Genomic DNA, 12,540 nt, shown 5'->3' with positions numbered 1-12,540 from the left:
CCCCTTCTTCCACAACAAATCCCATTTTGCAAGTGGTTCTTTCGCATGGCTGATGGGGCACAGTGGGACCCCTACCAGCCCCGTCTTCAGTTACTTGCTTAATAGAAGACTATTTAGTACTGCCATTTACAGGTAATCTGCAAGCCTCCCCCTACCTTCCAATTGGCCAATCATGGCACAGTGATCTAAATAGACTAGGACTGTCTCTTGGGAACAAGAGTCACAGCAAAGCAAGCTCTATGGAGGCACAGCAGTGAGCATCGGGGCAGAGGGATGAAAGGTTAAGAATGCAAGGCTATCAAGGCACGAAGAATACAGGAAATGCATTCCCAAAATAAAAGTCATGTGAAAAAAATGGATTTAATACAACAGAATAAGGTTTATATGCAAGTATAGTGACGCATAAATTTAATGTTGGTCGCATGGGTTCAATTATGTCTTAATAAATGTTTGTCCTATTTCTTGAAAGTTCCCTATAGAGGCCAGCAGTGGCGGCTCACACCTGTAATCCCAGCACTTTGGGAGGCCAAGGCAGGTGGATCACCAGGTCAGATCAAAACCATCCTGGCTAACATGGTGAAATCTCGTCTCTACTAAAAATAAAAAAAAATAGCTGGGTGTGGTGGCGGGAGCCTGTAGTCCCAGCTACTTGGGAGGCTGAGGCAGGAGAGTAGCGTGAACCCAGGAGGCGGAGCTTTCAGGGAGCCGAGATCGTGCCACCACACTACAGCCTGGGGGACAGAGCAAGACTCCACCTCAAAAAAATATAAATATATAAATAAATAAATAAATAAATAAGTTCCCTGTAGAGTTGAAAGCTAGAAGCTGGTTATTTAGATATATAAATCACTTACTTTACCATGTAAATATGCCCCACAGGTCATACTTCCAAAATAGTCTGTAAACTGTGAGTGAAAATATCATTCTTTATGAAACTACCCAATGATTCAAAGGAGGGTGAATGTGCCACGTGGAATTGTGGGAAGTCCAGGTGTTTGGGGTTGTCCCTGATGCTTAAGGATGACTCAGATATGCCCAAACGCCACCCATGTTGGTGGCCTGTCAGAGTACATGCCCAAACTTGCAGGGTCACAGTCATAAAATGGTCATTTTTTAAAGGAAATCTCTGCATTTTGTGTTATGATGTTAATTATTGTTCATTCCCTCTTTCATTTTTGTCAGTAAAATTAGGCTCTTTGGTTCCACTGTTGCTATTGTTTGAAGCTCCCTAATGATATGCCAGGGCCTGCCTTAGGAAAACAAAAGCTGCAAGTGTTTATATTCAGCATAAAGTGTTAAGCAAGGGGTGGAAATGGCCCCCTCTCCTTCAGCTACTGAGGGAAAGAGAACTTTCTGCAACTTACAACCGTCTCAGAAAATATGATTTAATATGGTGTTCTTAATAAACTGAGAACATTTATAAGAATACAAATCTTGAGTTTTTTGTACAACATGAAGAGTTGTGTCAATATTCATAACTGTTATCAATGTGCTCAGCTCTCTGTTAATACACATAAGCCCTTGGAAATTGAATTTGAACAAGTGGATCCTGAAAATTCTGCAGAGTTTAGGCAGATGCACCTTGAAGTAGAGAACTCATCTTCCAAAGCACCCTGTGCTTGGTATCTGTTGTGGTTTTCATGACTTGTTGCCCAGTTGATAATGTGATCCACGGCTCCGTTTTCTGACAGTACAAAATGGGTGAAGCCTCTCTATCTTTATAACATTCCTCATCTTTCACGTGCATGATGGAAAAAATTGCCTATAGCCTGATCAGATGTCTTATTTTAACAAATACATTGAAAGTCTTATCTCATTTTACTTTAGTGTCATACACACGAGAGGTACAGACTGGTCATGCATGACATTGAGTTGATGAGTGAGAAAGTTTGTTTTGTTCCTGCAGATCCCAGAACCTAGCAAAGTCCCTGGTATAGCAAAGGTATTCTATAAGTGGGAGGTAAATAAAAGTAGGTAGCAAAATGTTTGGGCCACTAACCTGAGCTCCTCAAAATGAATACATGTATTCATTCCTCTCCATTTCTTCCTTTATTCAGACCATTGTATTGACTCATGAATTCCATGAATTCATGGGTTCAAATCACTGTGTTCATGCATTTCATTAATATATTCATTCCCATAATATACTAATTTCATTAATTCATTCACTCCATTCATTCTTTTACTTTGTACACTTATTCTATGAATCATTTATTCCATTTATTTATGTATTGATTTATCCCATTCACGCCTTCACTACATGTATTCATTCATTCATGTATTTTATTTAGTTAACAGATTTTTTGGGACAGAGAGATATTTTCTTTAAGAGCAAGGCCATATCACTTCCTTAGATTCATCGTAATTACTATCATTCCATAGTTGCTAATAGAACATTCTGTTGAATGAATACTTCATCTAAATTAATGCATAAATATTGTAAGTTGTATATATGACAGAATTTGGGAAGAAAACTTGTTTTAGAACTCACCATCCAGGCCATGGACACAGACAACCAGGTGAATTCCATCTTCCAAATTTTCTTCCTCTTCCTCTGGTGGGAAATATGGTATATCAGAAGCTAGTACAGTTAAGTCACTGTACAGAAATCCTTCAATCTTCAGTTCTTTTTTAAATTTTTCTTTGGCCTGATAAAAACTGGAGAATACACTAATTAATCACAAGCCAAGCTGTGTGTTTCATGTTGAACAGGGAATGAGCTGGGCTGGTATGTAGGAGGGCTGAGCACCCACAGGCAAAGTGCCTGCTGAGTGGCAGTCGCTGACTTGAGCCCCCAGGGGACATGCTAGTGAGTGAAGCTTTGTTCTGAACAAGGAGGCAGGAAAGTACTCTACGAAAACCAAAGCCTCTATGGGTTTTGGTTCTGCAGATGCTTATGTGATTCCTGCATTGAACAGGAGACAGAATGACAGGATATCAAAGATTCTACCCAGCTCTAAGGCCCCATGCAATCTTTAAAAAGTGAAAGCTTCTTGACTTGATTGACACCCAGGCCCACCATGGCTTGGCCTTCCCCTGCTCCTCCAGCATCACTCCTCACCACTCCCAGCCTCCATAAATAACACATTTCTTATCATTTTCTGCATGAACTACATGTCTTGGCTTTACTTAGATGCCTTGGTGCACAAGGGACTGTGTGCCTGAAATGCCTGTCTCACTTGGCTATGATGCTCTTTGTCTGGTTACCTGGCAAGACGATGGTTAAGGGACTGGACCCTGGAGTCAGACTGCCAAGGTCAGAATCTCAAATTTGACACTTACTATTTCTTGTTATTATCTGTTATTAGCCTCATCATCATCATCGTCTCTTATACTTTCTTCTCAGAGTAGATGCCATCGTTTTTAGGACGCTTTGCCTGGCCACTATCCCTATTCACACTCATTTCCCCAAGCCAAATTAGGCACTTTTCCTTCTGGCTTCACCATGCACACATGAAACATCATATTTACCCAGTCACTGCCCTCATCTACTTTTCTCATGTGTCTGTCTCTCCATTAGACTGCAGATACAATAAAAGCAAGGGAACCCCTGGCCAGGCAGGTACTGGATAGCATCTGCTATGTCTGCTGTGTACTCACTGAATTAATGACAAGTACCATATGATAGGTATTTAATATTCTTTATAAAACAAAAAACCCAATGTTTACCTGCCTGTGGCAATTTCTTTTGGAGACACCATTAATATGTAACTCTTTAGCATTTTGCAGAAGGGTAAAGAAGATGGGATGTTTTGATAAAGTGATTCTATTATATACATAATCAGATATACAGTTTACAGATGGGAGAACATTGTGAATACAAGCCCAATACAAGGATGAAGAAATGAATTCTGGCATTACAAAGGTAAACTTAAAAGCCCCACAATGTTAAAGGGTGTTTGGGAGTCAAATCTGACGAAGAATTGTATTCCTCAAAGGCTCTTAAGGAACTCCCCTTTCAAAATATGAAAAGGTAGAGGTACAATGATATTCATAAGAGAGTTATAATATTCATAATAAAAACTGAACAAAATTGGCGGGGTGCGGTGGCTCATGCCTGTAATCCCAGCTCTTTGAGAGGCCCAGGTGGGCGGATCAAGAGGTCAAGAGGTCGAGACCATCCTGACCAACATGGTAAAACCCCATCTCTACGAAAAGTACAAAAATTAGCTGGGCGTGGAGGTGGGTGAGGCAGGAGAATTACTTGAACCCAGGAGGTGGAGGTTGTAGTGAGCCAAGATTGAGCCACTGCACTCCAGCCTGGTGACAGAGCGAGACTCTGTCTCAATCAATCAATCAATCAATCAATAGTTAAAATTTAAAGGTTCATTTGTAAAGAATTTGGTTAACAAATCATGGTATATTCATGCAACAGAATGTTGTGTAATTATTAAAATGATGATGCAAACATAGATATTTCTAATATATTATTAAATTAAACATTTACAATTGCCATTTGTACAGAATGGTCTCATTTTTGTATAAAAAGCATAAATAGATATAGATTCACATAGAAAAAATGCAGAAGAATATACACTGTGGTTACATTTGGAGGTAGACTTATTGACCATTTTTACTTCCTTACAGCATTCTGCATTTTTAATTCATATAATATGAATTAAATATATGATATATTATCTATAATATGATATATTACCTTATTTAAATCAGAAAATCACAGATATCTAAACTTTGAAATAGTATGCATGAAATGGAGAAATATGTGGAAAAATTTAAAAGACTGTTGTGGGAAAGGTAAGCCCATCAGCCAGCTTACCTAAACATCCTTTCACTGACTTCCTCATCCAACGTGCTGGAATGGGTAGAAACAACTCCAAAGGATCCCAAAGGCTGATGGGTGATGGGAAACAGGGTCTGTTTGGAAGAGAATCCAGCCCTGGCAGGGGTCTCCTTGGGCACAGATGAGAAAGGGAGACAGGTGGCAGTGCAAGATACAGATAAGTTCACAACCTCCACAGCCTTCAGACTGTCCAGAGTGAAGGTCTCTGCAGAGGTCAGATGGGACCCCATGATGGAAGTGCCTGCCTTCAGCTCTTGGTTTTTCAAAACCTGGGAATGAACGGAATGGGTCACAGTGGGGCACACAGTGCCTGCTTTATGTTTAGCCTCCGGGAAGGCATTCACTCCTCTATTAAATGCTGTGTCATCCATAATGCAAGGTGAACCGCTTTGGCTTTGCTGGCCTGTTGAGTTCATGTTGATGGCATCAGCAGCTGATGTATAGCTCAATTCAGGCACCTGATGTTGAGAGAGACCCTCAACCTCTGAGATGCCACTGTTGGAAAGAGCTGGCTGACCCACATTCAAGTCTTTAGGTATGCCCTTTGGGGTTTCCACAAGTGCTCTAGGAAGAGATCTGGTCCTGGGGTTTTCAAGTGCTATGACACGTGGTATTTTTAAATTAAGACCTTTGGTTTCAACACCTGGAGTGTTCTCAGTCCTGCCATCAGGAAGGCAGTGTCCTTGAGCATCAAACTGCTTCCCTTTCCCTTTGGGAATGTCTATGTATCCAGGGCCCTGCTGGTTGTCAGCATCTAAAACTATCTCTACCAGGGGATGGTCTGCTCCAGCATCCTGTGTTCCAGAGTCACCAGAAAGTTGAGAGCAAGGTCCTGGGGAACCTTGGCTCTTGCTGTGCATATCTGAAGGTTCAGCAAAACTTCCACCTTGCTGCTTGGTGTCTGCATCTTCAGCAGCCTCCTCTGGGCTACTGATATGGGGAGCAGATACAGACTTGGTTAACTTAGTGAGTGCCACCTCCCGCTCATCCTCCTCGAAAGGTAAAGAGCTAATGGAGGTGAGAGAAGCCTGGATGCCGCTTGGCAAACTCGTGTTACTTTCTGTGTGCCCACCCTCTAGGGAGTTCCGGTGGAGGGCTTGTCTTCGAACAAATGGGTGCAAGACTTCCCGATCACTGGGCAACTCCAGAGCCCTGCTTCGGGCCTCCGACCAGGCAACAGAGCTTGGCTCACTCTCAATGCCTGAATCTGATATGATGGATGCAGATCTCTTGATGACCCCAGATAGCACTGAGAGTTCCTCCTGCTCTTCTGTGTGAGAGTCCTTTAGGGAAGACCTAATATCTAAGGGCTCCCTCACAGTAGAATTTAGTGGATCACAGGGCTCAGAGGGGGTGAGTTTCAAGCTTAGCAGCACCATCTTCCCCTCTTGATCTATTCCCTTTCCTAGAGTACTTAATTCATGGAGAGTTGTTTTGTCTGAAGAGATGGCATTTTGGTGATTTCCACCTACTACCACTTTGCTTGGCCCAGTCCCGTCTAATCCATACTTATCTCTAGAGCTCCTATTCTCATGCTGAGCATTGAAGGCCACCAGGGGTTCAGCTCTGGAGGGGTTCTTATTGCTAGATTTTACATCAATGTAGGTCAGCACTGGGGCCTGTCCATCCTCTGGGCCTGGACTCCTTCTAGAAGTATCCACATCTGCCATTGGATGTGTCCCAGCATCAGATGTTTGGCCAGTCCAACATTCATCTTCAGGCACACCTGTTTTGTTTTGAAATTCACCAATTGTTATATACACCTGAGATTCAGAGCACACATCCATATGCTTTTGTGTGGCCACATTCTCAGCCAGCTCTGGACACTTTATAACTTCTTCATCAGAATCCATTTGGGATGGTTTTATGGTAGACAAGACAAGGTCTTCCCTAAAAGATAAATTGCCATTTACCATACAGTTATCTGCTTTCTCTTTTAGATTCATTATTGTAGGACTTGTCACTGGAACATCAAAATTAGGATAAACACTCAAGTTATGCCCTATGGGAAAAAAAAGAAAGAAAATTATATTATAGCATAAGAATCTATGTTTACAAGTTATCCAAATGTCTAACTGTATAATAAAAAATTTGGCTTTGAGGACTTGGTTCCAAGATGGCTGAATAGAACAGCTCCAATCTACAGCTCCCAGCATGAGTGATGCAGAAGATGGGTCATTTCTGCATTTCCAACTGAAGTACTGAGTTCATCTCACTGGCACTTGTTGGACAGTGGGGGCAGCCAACGGAGTGTGAGCTGAAGCAGGGTGGGGCATCACCTCACCCGGGAAGCACAAGGGGTCAGGGAATTCCCTTTCCTAGCCAAGGGAAGCCAAGACAGATGGTACCTGGAAAATCAGGACACTTCCACCCTAATACTGTGCCTTTCTAATCATCTTAGCAAACAGCACACCAGAGATTATATCCTGCGCCTGGTTCGGAGGGTCCTACACCCATGGAGCCTCGCTCACTGCTTGCACAGCAGTTTGAGATCAAACTTCAAGGTAGCAGCGAGGCTGGAGGAGGGGCGTCTACCATTGCTGAGGCTTGAGTAGATAAACAAAGCAACCAGGAAGCTCGAACTCGGTGGAGCCCAATGCAGCTCAAGCAGGCCTGGCTACCTCTGTAGACTCACCTTCTGGGGGCAGGGCATAGCTGAACAAAAGGCAGCAGAAACTTCTGCAGACCTAAACATCCCTGTCTGACAGCTTTGAAGAGAGTAGTGGTTCTCCCAGCATGGAGTTTGAGATCTGAGAATGGACAGACTGCCTTCTCAAGTGGGTCCCTGACCCCTGAGTAGCATAAGTGGGAGGCACCTCCCAGTAGGGGCTGACTGACAACTCATACAGCCAGGTGCCCCTCTGAGACGAAGCTTCCAGAGGAAGGATCAGTCAGCAACATTTGCTGTTCTGCAATATATGCTGTTCTACAGCCTGCGCTGGTGATACCCAGGCAAACAGGGTCTGGAGTGGACCTCCAGCAAACTCCAACAGACCTGCAGCTGAGGGTCCTGACTGTTAGAAGGAAAACTAACAAACAGAAAGTATATTCACACCAAAACCCCATCTATACATCACAATCATCAAAGACCAAAGGTAGATAAAACCACAAAGATAGGGAGAAACCAGAGCAGAAAAGCTGAAAATTCTAAAAATCAGAGCACCTCTTCTCCTCCAAAGGAATGCAGCTCCTCGCCAGCAATGGAACAAAGTTGGACGGAGAATGACTTTGAAGAGTTGATGGAAGTACACTTCAGATGATCGGTAATAACAAACTTCTCCAAGCTAAAGGAGGATGTTCAAACCCATCGCAAAAAAGCTAAAAACCTTGAAAAAAGATTAGATGAATGGCTAACTAGAATAAACAGCAGAGAGAAGACCTTAAATGACGTGATGGAGCTGAAAATCATGGCATGAGAACTACATGATGCATGCACAAGCTTCAGTAGCCGATTCGATCAAGTGGAAGAAAGGGTATCAGTGACTGAAGATCAAATGAATGAAATGAAGTGAGAAGAGAAGTTTAGAGAAAAAAGAGTAAAAAGAAATGAACAAAGCCTCCAAGAAACATGGGACTATGTGAAAAGACCAAATCTACATCTGATTGGTGTACCTGAAAGCGACAGGGAGAATTGAACCAAGGTGGAAAACGCTCTTCAGGATACTATCCAGGAGAACTTCCTCAACCTAGTAAGGCAGGCCAATATTCAAATTCAGGAAATACGGAGAACTCCACAAAGATACTCCTCGAGAAGAGCAACTCCAAGACACAAAATTGTCAGATTCACCAAAGTTGAAATGAAGGAAAAAATGTTAAGGGCAGCCAGGATGAAGGTCAGGTTACCCACAAAGGGAAGCCCATCAGACTAACAGTGGATCTCTCCGCAGAAACTCTATAAGCCAGAAGAGAGTGGGGGCCAATATTCAGCATTCTTAAAGAAAAGTATTTTCAACCCAGAATTTCATATCCAGCCAAACTAAGCTTCATAAGTGAAGAAATAAAATCCTTTACAGACAAGCAAATGCTGAGACATTCTGTCACCACCAGGCCTGCCTTGCAAGAGCTCCTGAAGGAAGCACTAAACATGGAAAGGAACAACTGGTACTAGCCACTGTAAAAACATGCCAAATTGTAAAGACCATCCATGCTAGGAAGAAACTGCATCAATTAATGAGCAAGATAACCAGCTAACATCATAATGACAGGATCGAATTCACACATAACAATAGTAACTTTAACTGTAAACGGGCTAAATGCTCCAATTAAAAGACACAGACTGGCAAATTGGATAACGAGTCAAGACCCATCAGTGTGCTGCATTCAGGAGACCCATCTCATGTGCAGAGAAGACACATAGGCTCAAAATAAAGGGATGGAGGAAGATCTACCAAGCAAATGGAAAACAAAAAAAAGCAGGGGTTGCAATCCTAGTCTCTGATAAAACAGACTTTAAACCAACAAAGATCAAAAGAGACAAAGAAGGCCATTACATAACGGTAAAGGGATCAATTCAACAAGAAGAGCTAACTATCCTAAATATATATGCACCCAATATAGGAGCACCCAGATTCATACAGCAAGTCCTTAGAGACTTACAAAGACACTTAGACTCCCACACAATAATAATGGGAGATTTTAACACCCCACTGTCAACATTAGACAGATCAATGAGACACAAAGTTAACAAGGATATCCAGGAATTGAACTCAGTTCTGCACCAAGCAGAACTAATAGACATCTACAGAACTCTCCACCCAAAAGCAACAGAATATACATTCTTCTCAGCACCACATCACACTTATTCCAAAATTGACCACATAGTTGGAAGTAAAGCACTCCTAGTAAATATAAAAGACCAGAAATTACCACAAACTGTCTCTCAGACCATAGTGCAATCAAATTAGAACTCAGGATTAAGAAACTCACTGAAAACTACCCAACTACATGGAAACTGAACAACCTGCTCCTGAATGACTACTGGATACATAACGAAATGAAGGCAGAAATAAAGATGTTCTTTGAAACCAATGAGAACAAAGACGCAACATATCAGAATCTCTGGGACACATTTAAAGCAGTATGTAGAGGGAAATTTATAGCACTAAATGCCCACAAGAGACAGCTGGAAAGATCTAAAATTGACACTCTAACATCACAATTAAAAGAACTAGAGAAGCAAGAGCAAACATATTCAAAAGCTAGCAGAAGCCAAGAAATAACCAAGATCAGAGCAGAACTGAAGAAGATAGAGACACAAAAAACCCTTCAAAAAATCAATGAATCCAGGAATTGGTTTTTTGAAAAGATCAACAAAATTGATAGACCACTAGCAAGACTAATAAAGAAGAAAAGAGAGAAGAATCAAATAGATGCAATAAAAAATGATAAATGGGATATCGCCACTGATCCCACAGAAATACAAACTACCATCAGAGAATACTATAAACACCTCTATACAAATAAACTAGAAAATCTAGAAGAAATGAATAAATTCTTGGACACATACACCCTCCCAAGACTAAACCAGGAAGAACTTGAATCCCTGAATAGACCAGTAACAGGTTCTGAAATTGAGGCAATGATTAATAGCCTACCAACCAAAAAAAGTCCAGGACCAGACGGATTCACAGCTGAATTCCACCAGAGGTACAAAGAGGAACTGGTACCATTCCTTCTGAAACTATTCCAATCAATAGAAAAAGAGGGAATCCTTCCTAACTCATTTTATGAGGCCAGCATCATCCTGATACCACAGCCTGGCAGAGACACAACAAAAAAAGAGAATTTTAGACCAATATCCCTGATGAACATTGATGCAAACATCCTCAATAAAATACTGGCAAACCGAATCCAGCAGCACATCAAAAAGTTTATCCACCATGATCAAGTTGGCATCATCCCTGGGATGCAAGGCTGGTTCAACATACACAAATCAATAAATGTAATCCATCATATAAAAGGAACCAATAAATGGGGAAAGGATTCCCTATTTAATAAATGGTGCTGGGAAAATTGGCTAGCCATGTGTAGAAAGCTGAAACTCGATCCTTTCCTTACACCTTATACAAAAATTAGTTCAAGATGGATTAAAGACTTAAATGTTATACCAAAAACCATAAAAACCCTGGAAGAAAACCTAGGCAATACCATTCAGGACATAGGCATGGGCAAGGACTTCATGACTAAAACACCAAAAGCAATGGAAACAAAAGCCAAAATAGACAAATGGGATCTAACTAAACTAAAGAGCTTCTGCAAGCAAAAGAAACTATCATCAGAGTGAACAGGCAACCTACAGAATGGGAGAAAATTTTTACCATCTACCCATCTGACAAAGGGCTAATATCCAGAATCTACAAAGAACTTAAACAAATTTGCAAGAAAAAATCAAACTACTCCATCAAAAAGTGGGAAAGGATATGAACAGACACTTCTTAAAGAAGACATTTATGTAGCCAACAGACACACGAAAAAATGCTTATCATCCCTGGCCATCAGAGAAATGCAAATCAAAACCACAATGAGATACATCTCACACCAGTTAGAATGGCGATCATTAAAAAGTCAGGAAACAACAGGTGCTGGAGAGGATGTGGAGAAATAGGAACACTTTTACACTGTTGGTGGGACTGTAAACTAGTTCAACCCTTGTGGAAGACAGTGTGGCGATTCCTCAAGGATCTAGAACTAGAAATACCATTTGACCCAGCCATCCCATTACTGCGTATATACCCAAAGGATTATAAATCATGCTGCTATAAAGACACATGCACATGTATGTTTGTTGCGGCACTATTCACAATAGCAAAGACTTGGAACCAACCCAAATGTCCATCAATGATAGACTGGATTAAGAAAATGTGGCACATATACACCATGGAATACTATGCAGCCATAAAAGAGGATGAGTTCATGTCCTTTGTAGGGACATAGATGAAGCTGGAAACTATCATTCTGAGCAAACTATCACAAGGACAGAAAACCAAACACCACATGTTCTCACTCATAGGTGTGAAATGAACAATGAGAACACTTGGACACAGGGTGGGGAACATCACACACCAGGGCCTGTTCTAGGGTGGGGGGAGGGGGGAGGGATAGCATTAGGAAACACGTCTAACATAAACGACAAGTTAATGGGTACAGCACACCAACATGGCACATGTATACATATGTAACAAACCTGCACATTGTGCACATGTACCCTAGAACTTAAAGTATAATTAAAAAAAAAAGAATCTGACATTTTTTCATTCCTAATTCCTAAGAGATAGTCTCTAGATTCTTAGAATTTCTCAAATGATAATAGTCTCTTTGTTATTTATGGGGTCTTGACAATGTTTGCTAACCAGGGACTCATGGTGAATCCCTAAACACTTTATGCTAATAAGTTAGTTCAGGATAGAGGTTGGCCATGCTGGAAAGACCAATAATGTGACTAGACAGTTAAGACATTCAGTCAAGTAATACCAGCCTGATTTCTGGGAAAGAGTGACCTGGAGATTGATTTTGGTCACAACGAACCCCCGATAAAAACTCTGAATTCTGAGGCTTAGGTGAGTGTCTCTGGTGATGACACAGACCGGTGTGCCTGGAGGGTGGTAAGTCCTGAGGGCACAGAATGTTTATGTCTGAGGGCCCTCAGACCTCATCCTATGGATCTCCTTTTTAACTGGATGTTGTATCTTTTATAATAAAAATGCAATTATATGTACGATGCTTTCCTGAGTTCTGGGAGT

The 12,540-nt window shown here is 41.5% G+C and overlaps 1 protein-coding gene across 13 annotated transcripts in view; it reads right to left on the bottom strand.

Annotated features, from left to right (window-relative positions):
- The window catches only part of LOC105488273 (family with sequence similarity 135 member B), a 363,325-nt gene that overhangs the window by 22,329 nt on the left and 328,456 nt on the right, over nt 1–12,540 (bottom strand). For all 13 annotated transcript variants that reach the window (XR_011606684.1, XM_011752155.3, XM_011752152.3 and 10 more), the window contains 2 exons: nt 4,778–6,803; nt 2,492–2,658 (listed from right to left, as the gene is read on the bottom strand). Coding sequence is in view for 12 of the 13 variants with exons in the window: in XM_011752155.3 (XP_011750457.2) it covers nt 2,492–2,658; nt 4,778–6,803 (2,193 nt within the window). In the remaining variant the exon portion in view is untranslated. The remainder of the gene's footprint in view (nt 1–2,491; nt 2,659–4,777; nt 6,804–12,540) is intronic.

This window comes from Macaca nemestrina, chromosome 8 (genome assembly GCF_043159975.1).
Source record: "Macaca nemestrina isolate mMacNem1 chromosome 8, mMacNem.hap1, whole genome shotgun sequence".
In the NCBI taxonomy this organism is placed as follows: Eukaryota; Metazoa; Chordata; class Mammalia; order Primates; family Cercopithecidae; genus Macaca; species Macaca nemestrina.
The sequence above is the reverse complement of the archived record's forward strand: the minus strand, read 5'-3'. Positions and strand labels throughout refer to the sequence as shown.